General features: G+C 33.5%; 1 protein-coding gene and 1 pseudogene across 1 annotated transcript; one reads left to right on the top strand and one right to left on the bottom strand.

Annotated features, from left to right (window-relative positions):
* Positions 1-1363: 1363 nt before the first annotated feature.
* LOC104738515 (BRCT domain-containing protein At4g02110-like) lies at positions 1364-7021 on the top strand. The gene is made up of 9 exons (XM_087481456.1): positions 1364-1882; positions 2000-2089; positions 2194-2400; positions 2504-2588; positions 2695-2764; positions 2860-2904; positions 3091-6027; positions 6192-6408; positions 6639-7021. The coding sequence occupies exons 1-9, from the start codon at positions 1799-1801 to the stop codon at positions 6939-6941; spliced, it is 4038 nt and encodes a 1345-aa protein (XP_087337582.1). The 5' UTR covers positions 1364-1798; the 3' UTR covers positions 6942-7021.
* A 117-nt stretch (positions 7022-7138) lies between these two features.
* On the bottom strand, positions 7139-12605 carry LOC147930007 (receptor-like serine/threonine-protein kinase SD1-8; annotated as a pseudogene).
* Positions 12606-22302: the final 9697 nt, after the last annotated feature.

Raw genomic sequence — 22302 nt, 5'->3', positions numbered from 1 at the left:
CAAGCTCAGCTTCGGATCTGGCCGTCGCCTTTCACGGTAGAGGCAGCCGTCAACCGGATCTATTCTGCCTCAGATAAAGAATCTCACTTTGTAGATCTAGATCTCCTTCCTTCTATTTCTCTTGGTTCTGGATCTGTCTCACCGCCTCTGAGGCTTTTCATCAGAGCATCATAAAGAGGGTCGCACGACATTTCCATTCGGTTTTGGTAAAGGAGAATCTTGTTTTTTTATCCGTTTGTGTAGTTTTTTTGTATCATATCTGTTTTAATTTATCATAGGTTTATGTTTTATTTGTCTCTTTTTGGAGTTCTAGATCTTGATTCGGGAAATAATCGACTGGATGTAGTGTATTTTGCATGTTTGGGTTTTTTCCCTTCTGTTTCACCTCTTTTGGTCTTAGTCTCCGAGAATGTGTTTGTACTCGTCGGTTTCTTTCTCTAGAAGGATTGATATCCTTGCCAGCTCTTGTAATCTCTCTTGTTGTGTAGATCAATAAAATCAGATTGACGAAAAAAAAAAAAAATCATAGTTCTTACCAAAAAAAGAAGTTCATAGTTCATATAAAAAAATTAGTTCACATTTATATAGTGCCATAGGTCACCGTCACTCGTAGCTCGTGTTATGTCGGTAGGTTGAAAAAACACATTTATATAAAGCACACGATCAACTTATTTTTGTCTGTTGTATATGTTTTCAAAAGTTATCAAACCATTCCACCATCAAGCAACTAGGTACAATATGCAGTTGTAAAAGATGATCCGTCGATATAAAATAAAACACATAGCCTCTCTACGATGAAAAGAAAAGCTCGATCTCCTCAAAGGCTGCAAACACATTTGCTCGGGTCATCGTACATGGAGAGAATCAGGTTATGTATATTAGTATATATATATATAATCTCTTCGTCGTACACGATGATGCGCAAAATCTAGATATGAAGAAACTAATTATTTTGCTACGAAAACAATAACATTAAAAAATGATATGTTTTATGTAAGATGTCTATTCATGTGTGGTCGATCGATCCATCTAGGATTTTTTTTTTTTAAAACCCTTGTAATTATTCTTTTATAGATGAAAATTTAAAGAAAGAAAAAAAAAAGTTGAGAAAAACACTTGAACCCAACATAAAATGACTAGAGAGACTTGAATAAACCATATATTTTTGTTAATTAACACATACTGTAACTATTTGAACAGAATTTAAAACGGTCAAATTAACACATAATTAATGACATTGTCATTGCTCTCTCGACTTCAATTTTGTAGGTGAAACTTTGATTTGTATGTTTTGACATCAATTAATTGGTCCAAACCCAACAAAAACCAAACGAATTACAATTTTGAATTAAACCGAACCTAGCTTTTTACAAAACGGTGGAGGGATGGCGCCGCCACGTCGATTTGTTTATCCCGCCAGACCGCTTCAGCCAATTTAATTAAAAAATAAATAAAAGTTTTTCAATTTTTTCAATTTCCCCCCCGGCCCCCGCTTCCTTCCTTTCTTCCTTACAGAAAAAAAAAAACACTCTTCGAAGTTCTAAAATCTTCCCCGAGACGGCTCTCTCTCTCTCTCTCTGCAAAATTCCCAATTTTTTTTCCCCCTTTCAAAAAAAAAAAAACGAAGAAATCTCTGTTTTTGTTTTTGTTTTCTACTTCTGATTTAAGTCAATCTTCTCTGTTCAAATCTGGGGTTTTTTATAAAAAAAAAAAATCATTTGGAATAAACCCCAAGTTTCGATCTTCTCCACCCAGATGAAACCCTAATTTTTCCATTAAAAGAAAAAAGAAAAAGAAAATGCAGGAATCGGGTTTTAATCCGAAGACGTTTTTGGGTGTTCGATTCGCTCTCGTTGGATTCAATCCCACCCATGGGAACTCGGTATGTATCTTCAAATTCGGATTTTTTGTTTTTTGTTTTTCTTTCATTAAAGGGTTTCTGATTTTGTTGAGTCTCTCTGTCTCTGTGTTGTGTGGTTAATTTTTTTACCCATAACAGTTACGGTCCAAGCTTGTGAGTGGTGGTGGCGTTGATGTTGGCCAATGCTCTCAATCCTGTACTCACCTCATCGTAGATAAGCTTGTTTATGTTAGTCATCTCATTTTCTTACTCTCTTTCTCTTTTCTTTTTATTTATATATTATTATTATTATTATTATTATGACAATTCTTTCCTACATAATACACACATAGGATGATCCGATTTGCGTAGCTGCTCGAAGCAGCGGGAAGGTGGTTGTCACAGGGTCATGGGTTGGTCACAGCTTCGACACTGGAATGCTTGTTCATGCCAATTCGGTTTTGTATAAGCCTCTTAGAGATTTGAATGGGGTTCCAGGTTCCAAAACCTTAGTTGTGTGCTTGACCGGGTACCAAGGTCAAGATAGAGAAGACATTATGGTGTGTGTGCGCTTTGCCTTTTCTCTCTGTTCATCTTGTTATAATAATTTTGGTATTATTTTTTTTTTTTATGATGAGACTTTTGTTTCTTCTGTTTATACAGGCAATGGTTGATTTGATGGGTGGGAACTTCTCTAAGCCCTTGGTTGCAAACCGAGTCACCCATCTTATATGCTACAAGTTTGAGGGTGCGTTATCACACACTCACTCACTCACTCACTACATTCTTCTACTTTCCCCTAAGCTAGTGTTTTTGGTGAGGTGGGGAACCAACATTTCATTCTTTCTGTGCAGGAGAAAAGTATGAGCTAGCCAAGCGGATGAAGAAGATTAAAGTAGTGAACCACCGGTGGTTAGAGGACTGGTAAAGAGGCATACTGCATACATACCAAGAGTTCTTTTTTGGTTTCTGTGGATTTGATTTTCTTTTTTTTTTTCCTTTGATTTATTTCTTTGCAGCTTAAAGAATTGGAAGCTCCTTCCTGAGGTTGAGTACGAGATAAGGTATATATCCATCTCTATCTCTTGTATTAGTGGACGCCTGGAATTGCTTTTCTATACAGTTGGTGTAAGCTGCTTCTATTGAAAGATGAATTTTATGTCTTCCTGAAGAATTTTGTTTCTGGACTTCGTGCTCCACTACAAGCTGATGATCATTTTCTCTTTTTTTTTTTTTTTTTTTTTTTTCAGTGGCTATGAGTTGGAAATAATGGAGGCTTCAGCTAGGGATTCTGAGGATGAAGCAGAAGATGCCTCTGTGAAGCGTGCATACAGAAGCCCTCTTGGTCTTAGGGTCGGTGCTGTGGCTGCAATTGAAATGTCTAATAAGGGAGAAAAAGATATCCCTGTTGTTCAAACAAACTCAGGCGGCGCTCAGGAAGGTGCACCATCATGTAATACGTCCAAGGACAATTGGTTAACTCCTAAAAATACGGACAGACCTTTTGAAGCCATGATCTCTACTGATTCAGGTGTTGTTGCTCAGCAGCATAATTACCAGAGAGAAAGCACATTTCAGAATACTTCCAATCATGCGTCCCCCATTAGGCTTGCAAACAAGACTCCTGAGCAAGGGATGAGCAAATTGGAGACTGATGGCTTGATGTCTCTCAATAGGAGTATCAGAAGGCATTCTTCTCTTGCCACTTATTCAAGGAAAACACTTCAGAGATCACCAGAAACAAATACTTTCGGAAAAGAGTCAAGTGGCCAAAACGGTTCTCTGCAAATGGATGACAAGGGCCTAAAAGCTTTGACTTCCTTTAGTATCTCTGCATCGAAATCTGGTTCTTCACTGGAAAGAAAAACACTGTTTAACGATCTTGACAAGGTTGATAAGTTGCATGGCGGGGAGTCCCCTTCGGTGGTGCCTCAGGCGCAATTTACAGATGGATCTGTCAGTAGCAAAGATTCACACAAGGTACACCACAACAGCGAGGCAAGCATTCCACCACCGACTAGTTTGTTATTGCAGGAATTAAGACCAAGTTCGCTTAACGAAAACAACCTTAGGCCTGTGACGAGCACTGATCCAGCTGAAAGAGGGGAATTTGGCCATAAGTCACCCGACACTAAACTGTTGAGCTCAAATGTGGTACACATGGTAGATGCTCTTTCAACTGCGGAGAATATCATTTCAAACTGTGCAGGGGATGAAATACAGGAGAGATCATTGACTGAGCCAATGGTGGGAAATGTCTTATTTCATGAACCAATATCTGGCTCGCCTAAGCAAAACCTTAGGGTTGTGCCAAACCTCAGTGACCACGCTGGAGGCAGGGAAGCTGCAGATAAGTTGGATCTGAGTGATTCAGCAGCTAGGTTGTTCAATTCAGGTGTTGTTCCCATGGAAGCTGATATTTTGATTCCAGAAAATTCTACTATGAAGGGTGCATTGGATGAAGTACCTGAAAGATCTGTAACTGAGCCTCTGATGAAGACCTCTCCTGGGTCGGGTTTAATTGGATTGAAAGACAAGCAAGAAACAGAGCTGCCCAAGACGAAAACAGCTCCAAAAAAGAGCCTAGGCATCAGAGGCAGGAAAAAGAACCCCATTAACCAAAAGGGATCAATATACTTGAGCGAACCTACCCCAAAGGATGAGCCCGATCATTGTCTAAACAAAGGAAAAGTTTCAGCGCCAGTAACGGCTAATAGCATTCAGAAGGAGTTATCAAGCCCTGTCCTAAAAACTGAGGTTGTACCAGAAATGGCAAAACATATTGTCTCAGAGACTGAAGCCTTCCAGCAAATTGACTCTCTAGATAAGAAATCTTTAGTCCCAGAAGAAAAACACCATCTTGGGTTGGATCTGATGGTGAACCAAGGTAAGCAGCAGGCTAAGACCCCAGAGGAAGTTGATGTAGATGTGGAAATTAAGGTGCTAACACCCGAGCATACTGATGTTCCAGTTGAAGATCCAAGTGGTTCGTTACAATTAGAGGTTGGTAAGATTAAAAGTAAACGCAAAAGGGAGGCTACTGTATGCAAAAATAGCCTTCAAAGTGGGAAGAAAGAAAGCTCTTCTACAGTCGAAGTAGGAAAATCCAGTGTCAAGAAGACCAAAAAATCTAAAAAAGAACATGATACAGAAGCAATCGGTACTCTGATGAAAGATATAGGGGATAACTCTGCGGATGACAAGGATAACTTAGCATTGGAACGTAAATCTGCCAAGGTCAGTTCTGGTGGAGACCAAGGCCCAGTTGAGGGAGAAACATTAGGAAGAAAGGAAGGTGCAACTAAAGATCCAAGCGATGCTGAAGTGAGATCTGAGGTTGATACGAATAAAGGTAAACGCAGAAAAGAGGCCATTGCAGAAGAAAATAGGCTTCAAAAACCTAGTGTCAAAAAGGCGAAAAATTCTAGAAAAGAAGATGGCGCCAAAGCAAACAATACTGTTATGAATGATGTATGGAATAGCTCTGCCGAAGTGCAGGAGAATGTAGCAGTAGATAAGAAACCTGGAGATGTCAGTTCTGATGGAGCTCAAAGCCTGGTTGCGGGGAAACTACTAGCTAGAAAGGAGGCTGCAGCTAAGGACTCAAGTAATGCTGCAATGCAGTTAGAGGTCGATAAGAATAAAGCCATTGTAGAAAGAAGTAGCCTTCAAAGTGGAAAGATAGGAAGTTCTGCTACAGTTGAAGTAGGAAAATCCAGTGTTAAGAAGACTAAAAAATCGAAAAAAAGAAGTGGCGCTAAAACAACCGACACAGTGATGAACGATATAGGGGATGACTCTGCAAAAGAGAAGGAGAACATTGCAGCGGATAATAAATCTGGGAAGCTCGGTTCTGGTGGAGAGCAAAGCCCGGTTTCAGGAAAAGCATTAGCAAGAAAGAAAGTTGCAAAGTCAGCTACAACAGGTACAAAGGTGGATAAAGAGTCTAAGCAGCAGAGGATTAAGCCCTTGGCTAGTAGAAAAGTCTTGCAGGACCAAGAACATGAGCCGAAGTTTTTTATTGTCAGTGGTCCTAGGTCCCAGAGAAACCAGTATCAGCAGATCATTAGGCGTTTAAAAGGAAAATGTTGCCGAGATTCTCATCAGTGGTCTTATCAAGCAACACATTTCATTGCTCCTGAAATCCGTAGGACTGAAAAGTTTTTTGCTGCTGCTGCATCTGGAAGGTACAAGAACTTATTTCAGTCAACTCTTTAGAATCATACATACTATGTATTGTGTAGAACACCAAACTAAGCCCTGATTTTCAGACAATATCCTAGTTTTTTGAGCTTCTGCGTTGATGAAAAGTGTATCTTTCATCTTTTACTCATCAGTTTCCGTAATGCAGTTGGATTCTGAAGACTGACTATGTGGCTGATTCAAAGGAAGCTGGGAAACTATTACCAGAGGAGCCTTATGAATGGCACAGCACTGGTCTTAGTGCTGATGGTGCGATAAACCTCGAGTCCCCGAGGAAATGGCGGCTCGTCAGGGAGCAAACAGGACATGGTGCTTTATATGGAGTGCGCATTGTTGTATACGGTGACTGCACCATCCCTTCTCTGGTAAGTAATATCTTTCTCACTTGTCTGTCAAGCTTATTGTTCTTGATTTCTTTGGCAGAGTGAATTTGTCTCTTAATACAAGAAACCTGATGGGATTTAGCTATAAAAGAGCTGATACAGTTGAAACATTAGAATGATTCTTCTAGATAAAACATGTCACACATCCTTGCCATTTTCTTTTGGTTCTTGATGTCTTTTTATATATAGATATTTTTATTCTCCGTAATCAGGATACATTAAAGCGAGCTGTGAAAGCTGGGGATGGTATGATACTAGCAACCGCACCTCCTTACACGCGTTTCTTGAATCAAAACACCGATTTCGCGTTGATAAGCCCCGGGATACCGCGGGACGACGTCTGGATCCAAGAGTTTATACGCCATGAAATCCCTTGTGTCCTCTCTGATTACCTGGTGGAGTACGTTTGTAAACCTGGATACGCACTTGACAAGCACGTGCTCTACAACACGAACTCATGGGCAGAAAGGTCGTTTAATAAGATGCAGCTTAGTGCAGATGTGTGTACCATTTAACTTAAAAAAAGTAGATGAGTGGATTTTTTAATGCAAATGTGGCAAAAATAAAAGAAAATAAGTGCTTAGTTATTTATTAATCGTAAAAGAATCAGCGAGCCGCGTGTATATCTAGAGAGCAACAAACTGTGACGATCATATAAACTTGGAAGTAATGGAAGCAGATAAACTTATAAGGGGTTTTTAAGAGATATCACAAAAAGCTTATGGCGCAACTCTACAAAAGATCGTTTTTGGCTTTTGGGAGATAATTTATCCAACCAAGAGTAAATATATTAATTATGTCATTATTAAGTTGATTCCGCAACAAGAAAAAAAAAAAAAACGTCCAACAATATTACAAGTCACAGTCGGATTTAAACGCAGACAAACAAGCATATATCACATAGTCGATCCTAAGGAAAAGCAAACCATAATGAAGAAGACGCTATAAGATGATTACACATCACCGCGCACTCATCCGTGATATAGTGGCATAGTTCACGCTGGATTGTCCGCCTAAAGAAGATGAAGGGGCCTCACCGCCTAAAGAAGATGAAGGGGGCTCACCGCGGAGGATCCTACCATAGAAGTGGTCGGGAACTTTTGGTTTGGGGATTTCGGTTTGTGGGCTTTGGAGCATATATACGACGGACTTTGTTCTCGGTCTGTCGTCTACAAGTGGTTGAACACACAGGAGACCAACCTGTATCGATCTCAGAACCTCTTCTTCCACTAGGGATGAATCCAGATAAATAATTATAGTCCACGAGACCAAGAGAGTTCCCTTCGTTCCAATATCTCCATGCCTGTTACAAAATTTTTTTAAGCATTTTATCATAAGTTTGTAACTTGTTTCTGAATATCATTAAAATATATATATATATATATATATATATATATATATATATATTAATGTTTGTTACCTTATCCTTAAGACTGTCTCCCTTGTGGGTATTGCAATAATCCAGGTTTCTTTCCCCTGTTACAATCTCGAGTAAGGTGACCCCAAAGCTGAAGATATCTGATTTTTCAGAGAAATTCATACGCAATGCATTTTCTTCTGACATGTATCCCCTGTGTAAATAGGGAAAGAAAATTACTTTAGTCTAGTTATTTTTCACAAGTTAATAAATACGATGTTCTTTTAGTTGCTTACATACCGAGTTCCCACAGCTTTTTCCGTTCGAGGTTCTCTACCGTCACTATTTAGTATTTTGGCCATTCCAAAATCAGAGATTTTTGGGATCATGTTTTGACCAAGTAAAATGTTACTTGGTTTCAAATCGAGGTGTATTATAGGAGGGTTTGTGTAATTGTAAAGATACAACAACCCCTCCGCAATACCCTTGATAATTTTATGCCTCTTATCCCAATTCAATAATTGGCTACGAGTTTCGTCTGTAACAAAAAAAAATAAAAAATTATATATATATATATTATTAGATGGAAATAATTTTATAAAGTTGATAGAAGGAGAAAAAAGAGTGGATAAATTAAACACTAACCGAAAATATAGTGATTTAAGCTTGCGTTTTCCAAATACTCATAGATCAAAATGATCTCTTCTCCTTCGCAGCAGCAACCTAACAACCGTACAAGGTTCAGGTGCAGGACATTTAAAATGGTTTCGATTTCATTCTTGAATTCTGTCATCCCTTGGGATGAGGTGTTCGCCAGTCGTTTTACGGCGACTTCACTACCATCGGGTAGTATTCCCTGCGATAACATATATTCATTGCAATTAAAACTTTTACTTTTTCATAACAAAGCTTAACGCTTAAAGTAACTATATATAACCGATTAATATTACTACAGACCTTGTATACCGTACCGAAACCTCCTTGTCCGAGTTTGTTTCTATCAGAGAAAGTGAAACCATTGGTTGCTTCGGCAACAACTCGAAATCAAGAAATTGGAATCTATCTACGGCCGGCCCGACTATATCGGTCATGATGATCTCTCTTTGGGTTGGTTCTGAAACATTAAAAATATAATTATGAAGAAACGACTAATAAAACAAGAAAAAACAAATTAGTTTTTGTTTTGTTTTTACCATGTGTTCTTCTTCCTTTACGTTTCTTCCAATAACAGAAGCCGACGAAGCCTATAACAAGAAGTCCGATGATGATTGCTCCCACGATGAGTCCGATAACCCAAGGTTCCATGCCTTCGCTTTTTCCATCATTTTTTGGCTGATCCTCTACGTACACACCAAGAAAGTGAAAACTAACTTTTGATATAATATTCTTCATCAGCTCATTAAGAGTATTCGTTTGGTGTCTTAATTATTCCTTTAAGTGGGTTGATATGAGAGTTATAATTTCTCCACATCTTCGAGTAATTCATTTTCTTTATTGGAGCTACCCAGCCCAGCCTACCCTAATCATATATTTTTGATAACTATAGATTGATTTTCTCATATATCATACCCACATCGATCTCTCTCATATATATATACTAGATTAGGACCCGCGGTACACCGCGATGCAAATTATTTATAACTAAAATATTTAAATTATAAATTTTATTTGTTGGTTAAATATGTTATAATTGTATAATAATTTTTAATTTTATGATTTAAAGTTTAAACCATATAATACCATAATCTAATTTGTTTTTACATAATATTTATTTAATCAATTTAATTAGATATGTCTATTCTCTTATACCGATAGTGTTAACAATATAATGAAATGATGTTTTACCCGTGTAACACCAAATTAATGATATTTTGAATCTATATAAATATTGACAAACCCGTCCCGCTATATAACTTCGTCCATAGATATTTTAACTCGCACTATATCATGTTAATTTTTTATATTTCTTATTTTGTATTATAGCTTGAGTTGCTATGTTATTTATTAAGATTGTAACCATTTACATTTTATTAGATTGACGCTTCTTATAAAGTTTAAATATTTATAATACTTAGAATTCTTAAAACGGTTGAGCGTTTCTCGTAAATTGAGTAATATATGTCCGTTTTCAAAAATTTGTATTACATCATATGCAGGAAAAAATCACAATTTTTATTAACTTGTATTATAAAACTAATTCAAGATAATTTAAATATAAATTCAAATAAAAATGAAAAGGAATCATATATTTATGTTTGAGTGAGGTAGAAAGATTTTCTTATTTTTTTAAACCTTACTTATAATTAATTTGAAATTTTTGGTAACTAATATTAAAGTCAATGCATTAAATGCAAAAACTTTCCAAAAAGTATTTTTGAGCAAAAACTGCTGCAAAAATACTAGTATATATATATATATACTGACAAGGATTTTGTTTCAAAACATTTTAGTTTCTTTATATAACTAGATAATATCCTGCGCAAATGCGCGGATTGTTGTATAATAGAATATATTAATTAATTTAAATTTATTTGATAATCATATAAACAAAACTTAACAAATTAATTTAAATTTCATTAACATTTTTTACACTTTTATTTATTCAGATCATACGATATCAAAATATATAATTTATTTAAATATAATCGTACGTATATTATATATATCTCTTAAAGTTATTTATTTTTTTATTGTTGAAGGAGTTCCTTTTTCTTATATTTTTTCATTATAGAATTATTTCCATAATAATAATTTGTCATATGCATAAAAAAAATGTAGTTATAACAAATATACATCATCTATCATATGTTGTTGTCAGGAAAGCCAATGGTTTCGTTGAATCAGAAAAACAGACTGCGACAATCTTACTTTTTGTTATTTGGGCTGAATTTACTGAGCTTAATAGGCCGGATTGATTTTGTACAATCTTACCTTCTTTTGTTTATTTTAATCATTTTAATTGCTCGAATGTATTAAAGATCTTTTTTTAAGATCATTCTTAGACATGCCCTTATATATGTACATAAAACCCCTCTATAAATTAATACTCTATAAATTAATAAATACTATAAATTAATCAATTTTGCTAGTCCAAGTCGGGACAGTGTAAAAAATAACAAAATTCGATAAGATAATAAAATAATAATTTTTTTGAAATCCCCATGTAAAATATGGTACCAATAATATCATAAATTAATAATCATGTAAATTTACATATATCTATATGTTGATATAGTAAAGTATGTTTCTCTTAAACCTCATATCTATAAAACAAATGTTATATTGTATCTTCAAACTATAAAGATATAAAATATTCTATAACATTTCATAAAACAACTAAAACTTTTTAAAGTTTTCAATTTCTAAATATGCATCATTTACATTTTGATAGTTTGTTAGACTATTAAAATAAAATAATTGATATTCTTATTCATAAATTTGAATATTTATGTCATTTGTATAAGTGAATTTATCTATAATATTTGTGATTTATTTTCAATAATATTTTTTAATTATTTCAAATTCAATTTCAATACCATAAAATTTACAATATTCTTTAATTTATAATATTTGTAATTTATTGTTAAAATTTGTCTATAATATTTGTTATTTCATAATCTTATTTTGCAAAAATTGTCTCAATTCATAATTTTTAAAAATTAAACAATTAAAAATATACCTATAAATTAATAATTATTAATTTACACTATAAAATAATAATTATTAATTTATTAATAAATTAATATCACTATAAATTAATAAAATATTTTGGTTCTAACATTATTAATTTATAGAGGTTTTACTGTAGGTTGTTTTTTACTATTTTTGTTTACGTGGTAGAGGCGAGAGGGGGTTGGTTTTTCTTTCTTCTTTTTTTTTGAATAAAAAAGATTGATTAACCTAACTAATTAACCAAAAAAATTAAGGTTAGACTAACCGTGATCATTAGCCGCCACTCGGACATATAGGTCTTGACCGCCAAAGGTGTAGTTTCGCATTCTGTGGAGCTCATCGTTCCAAGTCACACAACGGCCCTCTCCTTTCCGGTTTTCCACAAGCGCATAAGCGGTACAGCCACAATCCACAAGGCATGACGCCATGCATTGCGCCAAATTCATACCCGAATTGACTGCATATTCATCCGATGTAATTTCCGGCAACTTCATATTTTTTAGCATCACAAACGTATCTCCTCCGCAGTGTAGAGCAGTCCTCCTCACACAGTCAGTCCCCTTATGTTCCAACTTCAAGTAGAACCCTCTAATGCAGTTACACGGCTGCCGCTGCGACATGTCGTTTTTGGAACAGTAACTGTAAGACCCACATTGATCTTCAAAGCCTTTCCAATAGCAAGAGTCTTCCCCTGTGGACCACGACATTTTCCATTCCTTGGCTTCCGAATTCCATGAGTATAACTCATAAAGTACGCCTTGCGGTATTGTCCGTATTGTCAACCTCGAGTAGCTGCTGCTGCTTTGGAGGGTCTTCATTACTAACAAACCTTCCTTTAGCTCGAACACTGGGGGCATGTCCCCAAATTGGTAACCGTTCCATGCATCGACTTGGCGCCCCTCAAGAAAAATTGCAATTATGTTATATACGTTCCAAATTTTAAAGGAAAATTCTGCGGGTGAGGGGTCTCCTGGACCCAGGGATAGAGGATTTATCGCGGATCATCTTCACTAGAATAGGTCGTCATTTTGAGTTTCATCTCCGGTAGTAAAGTATCCGTTGGAGAATCGAAGCTCTGCCATAAGTAACCTTCCGGGTCGCTGGAGTCCTTCACCACGAAGTTTCCATTATCGAAAAGTTCAGCCACCATCCTAGAACTCACACCTCCTCCGGTCAGATTGGTCTTCCATACAGGGATATTATCTTGTTCGAACAGGACGAGGTTGTTGCCGAAGAATTTGAGGATTCCGACAGGTTTGGTTAGAGGTTTAACTCTGTTGGCTACCCATAAACTAGTTCTCTTTGGGTCTTCCTTGTACCATATCCCAAGATACCAACGAGAAATGTACTCATTGGGTTTGAAGAGACCTATCTCGAAGACATTTCCAGGAGACACAAGGGTTTGGTTGCTTGAGACTGTAAGACTTTCTGGAGAGTAAAATACTGACTTAGAAGAAGAGAGCTCATATAAGTAGCAGAAGAGGAAGAAGAATACGGAGGTGACACAAAGTGGAGCTCTCATCATAACCCAAATTTGAGCGCTAAGTGTTTTCTAGGAAAGACTTGTTTGATTAGATCGTCAAGAAAAACTATCGGGATGATGAAAACAGAGGAAAACGAAGATGACTATCTGGTACAAACAAAAACAACGTTAGACATTTGTCTTAAAACCCCCATAAAGCAATAATTTCTAACAACTTAAAAAGTCTCGTCCTCGACCAGATCTAAAGACTAGAGTATGGAGCAAAAGTATGAAGCAAAATTGATGTTAAGCTGTTACCACACAATTGAAAAAAAATCTACTCATAATAAAGAGCCATTGAGAGTTGAGACAAAGAAGTGTTATCTAGTGGTTGTGGAAATGCAACTAGCTAGTTAACATAGTTTGTTGTGATGCGATTCCCCATTAACAAAACATGATTGGTTCCGTTCGGCATTGACATGTACGTAAAGCTACGTAATAATTAGTTAAGAGACAGAACAGTAAATGTTGAAAGACTTTTTTACTTCTGGTTCAGTTTAGGTGTCCTGTGTTTTGTTAGCACACTGATCGTGATAATCACAAAACCAGTTAGATTAGCTTAAGTCAAAGTCTTACCATATTCACTAAAAAACGACATGATTGGAAACTAAAATAAATAAAATCCTAAACTGAATAATTCTACGTAGAGAATTTTGAATTTTCCTTTTGTATGATAAGTTCCTTCACTGTGGTTATTTTTCCATCTCAATTAGAATATTTTTTAACTATCAATCGATTATTGCATCATTTTCTTATACGTAAGCAAAAAAATACAGTTTTTAGCTAGACACTTTAATTCCCTTAAAACCCCATAAGCAAATAAGTTGGAACAACTAAAAAAGTCTCTCGTCCTTTCCTCAAGTACTATATCGATCCAACAGTGCCCATTTTTCTCTCAAGGTTGCTCTCTATTTAATTTAAATTAAAGCATCATTTTTTCTTCTTCTTTATGAATTTACTAGATTAGGACCCGCCCGATGTGCTGGTTTATAATTTTTAAAATAAAATTAAATTTATTAAAGAATATAAAGTAAATATTTTTAGTAAGTAAATAGATACACCGAGGTGTCCAATGTGATATTTGATGTAAAAGATGCAACTCTACGGTTGAAACTATTAATCACGTTTTTATTTTGAATGTCCTCGTTTGTGTGAAGTTTGGGATTTATCTCTGACTCCGGTCTTGTCAGAGGGTTTACCATATGAGTCGGTGTACTCGAATTTGGATTTTGTTCTCTGGAGGGGCGCCTCTCAACAAGGTGATCCTGATCAACTTCTTCAATTACCATAGATTTTATGGGCAATCTGGAAGGCCATAAAAAAAATCAAAGTTAAGAGATAGAGGCGAATGATATAATTACTCAGACTTTGGGCGATAATTTAGCCTGGGAATAGGCGCTCTCTTTTACGGCAATCATGTCAGCTCCATCTTCGTATTCAGATGTCCAAGTTTCTTCACCTTGTTGTCAGATTGATGGTTCTTGGAAAACAACAAATGTGCATTCATGATTGGGCTAGTGGTGTTGCGTTGGTGAGGAGCGAACCTTGTTGTTGGGGGCCAAGTGTCTAAAACAGAGCCCCTCCCCCTGCATTCAAAGTTAAAAGCGTTGTTGTGGGCCATTGAGCGGATACATGTTGAAGGGATCGCTTGTCAACATTTTAAGACTGATTGTGCTGAGTTACTCACTATGGTGCAGTCTTCTGAATATTGGCCGTCATTCTCCAACCTGCTCGATGAGTTTAACTCGCTGGAGTCTTTCCCACTATTCTCCATCTCTTGGATCCCGCGTGCGTCAAATATGAAAGCGGATTGTCTTGTCCGTGCTTCGTGTTCTCTTATCTCTGAAGTTTCTTTTGTAAATCCTTTCCCTCTGGTTTGGGCAGCTAACCGAGAAATTTCCTTTTAATTGTTTGATTGAAAAAAAAAACAGTAAATAGATACACTTTTAGTTAAAGAAAATAGATGTAGATGAGTTCAAAGTTGTTAAAACAAAATTAAATTTAACAAAGAATATATATTTAGTTCTTTCCTAAGTAAAAACAATATATAAAGTAAAGAGATAAACTTTTAATTATAGAAAATAGTTTTTTTTTTTGCTATAATACACTAATGCATATCCATTTACAAATCTACTATCTACATCACCACTAAAAGTGTATTTGTACACACAAATATATTTTACTGTTAAAATATACTCTTTAGTCTTTACTACTACTAACAAATTGTCTTTATGAACACATTAAAGAATATATTATATGTCTCTTTACTTTAACATTTGTGTAGTTACAAAAACGAATATGTTAATCTTACATAATCCTATCTTATATATTACAATAACAGTCTTTTTGAATAAATTATTTGATTGGTGAAAAAAATATAAGACAATCTATTTTTTTATATATATTTTTTCAACAATATTTTTCTTTGTGTAAAGGTGAGTATTTACATTTTTGTTAGGAACAGTAATTAATTATTTTAAAAAAAATTTTGATTAAATTATTTGATTGGTGAAAAAAATATAAGACAATCTATTTTTTTTTATGTTTTTTTTTCAACAATATTTTTCTTTGTGTAAAGGTGAGTATTTACATTTTTTAGGAACAGTAATTAATTGTATAATGTTCACAATAATTTTTTTCTTATCTAAAAAGTAATATTTTTTCTTATAAATTAGCAACTTAAAATTAAAATAAGTAAACAATATTATAATTTCGAAATTTATGATATATATATAATTTCCTTATAATGATTTTTTCTAAATCTTAAAACTGTTTAAATATTTTAAATAAAATTAGGTTTTCTTTTCTCTATTTTATTTTTATATAAAACCTTTTTATGGTAGGTTTTGAATTTTTACATTTTTATTTTTTTAATAAATTTAAAATTGACATGTGTCAACATTTGAATAATACAATTGACAAATGTCACGATCTTGTTAATTAGTAATTTTGACATCAAATTTTATATAAGAAGATTTGCTAGCGATGTCATATCTTTCTTTATGGTTGTTGTTGAATTGTGGGGTTGGTTATAGTTTGGGCTAGGTTTAACTTTTTATTCTTACAATGAAAAATTGGCTTACGAAAGCAGAGAAAACCATGCATGCGTGTGAGCGTGTGTGCTCAAGTGGAATGGTGCGAAGGAGTTTACCTTCTAAATGCATTGAAAACTTAAAAGAAAAACTGAGTATGGAGCAAAAACCTTTCAATGCCACTGCCATCATATTCTAGTTGTTACATGCAATGCACACAGCAGAGAAAAAAACCTTCCCGTAATAAAGAGCTAGCCATTCAGACTCTCAGATGCATTTTAGACGACGAAGGATCAAATTAATTAGTAGTTGTGGAAATGCATGGAACTAACATTGTGTTTGGGGAACTACGAAATATTTCTAATGTGACACTAACCAAACATAACCACTGGGAAGATACAGTAAAACCTCTATAAATTAATAATGTTGGGACTAAGACATTTTATTAATTTATAGTGATATTAATTTATCTATAAATTAATAATTATTATTTTATAGTGTAAATTAATAATTATTAATTTATACATATATTTTTAATTGTTTATTTTTTAAAAAATTATGAATTGGAACAACTATAGCAAAATAAGATTAAACTTTCAGATGTTATAAATTTTATGGTTTAGGAATTGAACTTGTAATATTTAGAAAGCACTATATACAATAAATTACAAATATTATAGACAAATTGACTTATACACATGAGACACATAAATTCAAATCTATAAATAATAATATCAATTCTCCTATTTTAATAATCTGTCAAATTATCAAATTGTAAATGATGCATATCTAAAAATTAAAACTTTAAATTTAATTATTTGTATGACATGTTATAAAATATTTTAGAGATATCATTATAGGTTGAAAATACAACATTACAATTGTTCTATAGAATTGAGCTTTAGGAAAAACATACACTATTATATCAGTATATATATATATATATATATATATTTACATAATTATTAATTTATGATATTATTGGGACCATATTTTATAAGGAGATTTCGAAAAAATTATTATCTTATTATCTTATCGAATATTGTTAATTTTTACACTGGCCCGACTTGGGACCAGTAAAATTTATTAATTTATAGTATTTATTAATTTATAGAGTATTAATTTATAAAGGTTTTACTGTATATATATCAGGTATTCAGGTACTCATTTTGGGTGCATCAATTGTTTGTTTTCTTTGTTATATGTATATCATATAGTTAATTATACTTCTCTTCACAGTCAACGTAGCCCTCAACTTGAAGCATAATTAACCACAAGCAGGCCCAGCCCACCAATAAAGTAGGAAAAACATTTGCTTTAGGCCACATAATATAGAAAAATATTTAGGGACACATCTCCAAGAGAATGTACTAGAATTGGACCGTGATAGAGCACAAGTTGAAGTTTTTTTTGTTTATTTTGTAATTTTTATCTAAATTATTATATATGTGATTGTTTTAATAGTTTTTTTTTCTTTTTGGATGAAATACTATGCCATGAAATCATATCATAAATATAATTTATATAAAGAACGAATTTAGTAAATTTAGATTTTGACCCGTGGTACACCGCAAGTTAAGTTATTTGATAAACAGAAAATAAATTTTTGTTTATTAATTTTATTTGATTTGTTTAGTGTTTAAAATTATATATTGTATTTTGATTGCTAATTCTATGACTTAACCTACAATATACCACATATCAATTTTTTTTTGTTATAGTACTAATTTAGTCAACTTAATTAAATATGTTTGTTAATCTAATATTCATATTGTTGACAAGATAATGAAATTATATTTTACCCGTGTAACACCGAATTAATGACATTTTAAATTTCTATTAATATCTACTCAAACACGTCCTGCCATATAATCCGTCGTGTGATATTTTAACTCTTGGTACATCGTAGAAAAAACTTTGTAGAAGTCTAAATATATTATTAAAATTTAAAATGTTTTAATAAAGTTTATTTTTTTCAGAAATTGAAAATACTTATAATATTAGAACTTCTTTTAAAGTTTAAATATAATTAATATCCTAAACGTTTTATAAACTTTTAAATGTTTTAATAATTGAAATATTGATAATCTTTAAAAAAATTTAAAAAAGTTTAGACATTTCACTACAAGAAAACAGCATAAAACCGACAGGCATATCCATCAGTTTTCCGTCGGAAACGACGATTACCGATGAATTACAGACGTAAATGTCCGTCGGTTCTAGAGCGTCGGAAAAAATAATTTCCGACAGATTTCCGACAAACATGTTGAGTCGGTAAACCGTTGGTAAATACCGACGGATAACCGACAAACATGTTGAGTCGGTAAACCGTCGGTAAATACCGACGGATTTCCGATGGATATCTTACCGACGGATTTCCGACTGATTATGTACCGACGGGTTTCCGACAGCATTATACCGACGGGTTTCCGACAGCATTATACCGACGGTTTTCCGACGGAATATTTACCGACGGGTTTCCGACAGCACGAATACCGACGGATTTTCTGACGGTATTACCGACAGAACTACCGACGGTTTCACAATTGATTTTTGAGAAACTCCGTCATTTTCGACAGAATACCGACGGAATGTTTCGAAAAAATCCGTCGTTTCCAACAGATTACCGACCGATTTCTTCGAAAAAGTCCGTCTTTTCCGACTGATTACCGACTGATGTATTTTTTGTATTTTTTTTAAATTGCATAATTATTCAAATTTTAATACTAATTTTTTTGTTAAAATAGAAATGCTTATATAATAATATTTAAAAAGTTTAGGGAAATATTATTTCGTACAAACATGGAAAATGTTCTAAAAACCGAAAACATAAATATTTTACAAAACAAAGCTAGAATTCAGAAATCTAAAAGGCAGAATGTCTTGCCCGCATCTCGCTCATGAACGCTGCTAGATCCTCATCCCTCTTCTTGTTCTCCTCGTCCCTTCTTTTGTTCTCCGCTTTTTGTTCTTCCATTTCCTTTTCCAATGCTGCAATCCGAGCATCCTTCTCTTGCAGAGCTTGTTGGAACTCTTGTGTGGGAGCAAATGAGTAACCCGTTGATTGAGATAACGGGCTTTGTTGGGAGAGATTTCCAAGTCCAAAAATCCGTCCCTTGTTTTTTTCAGTTTCCTACACATTCATTTTAAAAATTATTCAAACATTTTAAAACAAAACAAAGTAAAATCAAATTTTTAAAAAAACAACTATTACCTCATAAAAAATCTCGTTTAATTTCTCTCTTCCAAGTTCAACAGTAGACTCCGATCCTTCAGAAGATTGTTGGGAACTGATTATCTCCTCTTGCCGCCTCCTCGAACTCTCAACAACCAGCTTAGCTCTACCTTCTTGTATTTGTTTTGTCTTTTTGTTGGTATGCATATCCTCCATCAAAGTAATATGGTCTGGTACCACACCATCCCTAATAGTCTAAAAGAAGTATTTTAATTATATAAAGATTGTCTTATTAATGATAAAAAATAACAATTATACGAAATCTTAAAACTTACAAGTTGGCGTTGTCGGGTAAATTTAGATCCTATATGAATATAGGGAAAAAAAAACAACAGAGGCACAAAAAGATGGTAAATTTTAAGCTGAAAAACGATTGGAGTTTGATAATTAAGAAATATAAATCCAGAGTTTTAGTTTAATTAAAGAACATAAATGATTGTTTTACCAAAAACACAAAAATTAGTTTTTTCCAAAAATAACAGTATTAGTTTTTTTCCAAAATCATTTTTAGTTTTTTTTCTTTAAAAACTAAATTAACACATAATTTATAACATTAACACATATTTTACAATAATAACAAATAACTAAACTTTCAACCAAAAAAAAATTTCTAGAAAAAAAAACAAGATAAAACAATTAAACAAAAACCAAATCATCAAAAAAAAAAACGAAATCTAACACCCTAACAAAAACAAAAACAAAATCCAATTCATCATTCATCAAATCACAATCTAACAAATCACACTCTAACAAATCTAACACTCTAAATCTTCAAATTAATCTAAAGCCAAATCTTCATAAAATCTAATAAATATACCATAATCCTAAAAAACTAACAAAAATTAAGGAAATATGACAAAAAATGAGAGAACTTACGCCATTCTTTAAAGAGAGCCGCCGGAGTAGATCCGCCGGAGTAGAGACAGCCGCCGGAGTAGAGAAATCCGCCGAAGTAGAGAAATCCGCTGGAGGGAAGAAAGCCGCCGGATGAGGGAAGAAAGCCGCCGGAATAGCAGCTGGTTTGGACGCCGGAAGTCGCCGGATTGGAAACCGATTTGTCGCCGGAATTTTGGTTGCGAGAGCGAGAGAGAGGATTCGTCGTCGTTATGTCGACGAGTGCGAAAAAGAAGATGAAATGACTTAGGTTTTATCGATGTTACCGACGGAAATACCGACGGAACATCCGTCGGAATTCAATAAAAAATTTAATTCCCCGCGATGCCGAAAATTTAATTGTATTTCGTTCCCGGGGTGAAATTTCGCAATCCGTCGGTAATCCGTCAGAAAAAACCGATGAATTACCGACAGAATACTTTTCCGACGGTATTCTGACTATTTACCGACACATTAGATATTAAAACCCTTAATCTTATTATTTTTCTTGACAAATATGCTTATATTATGTAGTTTATATTTTTTCTTGACAAATATAAGTAAATTATGAAAAAAAAAAATTGATAATTTAAAAACATTTACCCATAAGATATAATATCATTCTATTAGTACTTTAGGCAAACAACGTATTCATTTTTTTAAAACACAAATTTTGAAGATTTTAGTTTAAAAGAAGATTATATAGTCATTGAAACTTCATACTTTATACATTTCTTATTAAATATGTGCGTTATAGAACAAAAATTAGAGGTTTTACAAAACTCCATCGGAAATCTGTCAGTATTCGTCGGTAAAAACCGACGGATTACTGACAGCACAAGGAAAACCGACCAAAATTTTACTAACCCGACGAAAGTTAGATATCCGTCGGTAATTTTTGACGGATTACCGACGGATTTGTTTTACCGACCGAATTACCGACGGAATTTACCATTTATTTTTAATTGATTTTTTTAATTATTAAGTTAATTACATTTATTTATTTTACTAAAAATTTTGGAAGCAAATATTTATTTTGGGTCATCGGAAATCTGTCGGTAATACGAAAAATATAAAACGGACATATTTTCCGACGGAAATCTGTCGGAAAAAGTGACGGTTTTCCGACGGATAAAGTCTGTCGGTAACTTACCGACAAAAAACCGACGAAATCATTCGGCGTCAGATAACTGTCGGAAATCCATCGGTAATTTCCGACAGACAAATTTCCGTCAGTACGTCCGTCGGAAATTACCCTGTTTTCTTGTAGTGTTTGAAATTTAAAGTTACTAAAAGTTGAAATTCTTTAAAATAAAGAACCGGGATAAATCGCATAAATTTTTTAAGTTTTAATGCCTAATAAATCAAGGTTCCTGCTCATTCGTATTCGAAATCAATTTGGTATCTTTTTTATTGTATGATTTTGAATCTTTACCTAATTTTCTTAGGCGATGTGAGACATTTTATATATTTATTCATGAGTTTAGCAATATATGTTTGTTTTAAAAAATTTAAATTATATCATATGTAGAAAAAATCATAAATTTTATTAACTAAATACATTATATAATAATTCAAACTTATTTTTAAATAGAAAATCAAATAAAAGTGAAAGAAGAATCACATATATTTGTTTTAATTAGGTTGAGAGAATTCTTTATCTTTTAAATGTTACTTATAGTTGATTTTATATGTTACTATAATTAATTAAATTCATACTATCCATAATTACCAAAAATCAAACTAACCTGCATATTATGATATACCTAAATTATGAATGTCATAAGTTTATAACCAGAAAATCATATATATATACATATATATATATATATATATATATATATTATCGTCTACAAAAAAAAGTCATGTACTTCCAAAATATTATAGTAGAGATTTGGGAATTAGGGATTAGCTTCTCGAGTATGAGAAGCGAATCAATGAATTTACTGCTATCAAAGTTAGAAAAGTTAATTACTAGATTGTTTTACATTGTTAATGTATTTATTAATTTTTTTTGAAATGTTTTAAATTCTATTTTAGTATTTTAGTGGAAAACTTTCTTTATTAAATTTTATATAGAAAATATGCTTTACGCCACCACGATTCAAGGACTGCCTATGACCACAAAGTTGTGTTCTTGTTATCTAAACAGACTTGGGTAGAGCGATATATAATGTGTATTTAT

Source organism: Camelina sativa, chromosome 13 (genome assembly GCF_030686135.1).
Source record: "Camelina sativa cultivar CO46 ecotype springtype chromosome 13, ASM3068613v1".
Lineage (NCBI taxonomy): Eukaryota > Viridiplantae > Streptophyta > Magnoliopsida > Brassicales > Brassicaceae > Camelina > Camelina sativa.
Note: the sequence above shows the minus strand (reverse complement) of the source record. Positions and strands in the feature narration are given on the sequence as shown.

What these genes read in the sequence shown, in the direction of transcription:
- LOC104738515 (XM_087481456.1), top strand. Translation starts at nt 1,799, where the DNA reads ATGCAGGAATCGGGTTTTAATCCGAAGACGTTTTTGGGTGTTCGATTC. An exon ending in AAGATAGAGAAGACATTATG is followed by an intron (nt 2,401 to 2,503) that starts GTGTGTGTGCGC and finishes CTGTTTATACAG; the next exon opens with GCAATGGTTGATTTGATGGG. An exon ending in GAGGTTGAGTACGAGATAAG is followed by an intron (nt 2,905 to 3,090) that starts GTATATATCCAT and finishes TTTTTTTTTCAG; the next exon opens with TGGCTATGAGTTGGAAATAA.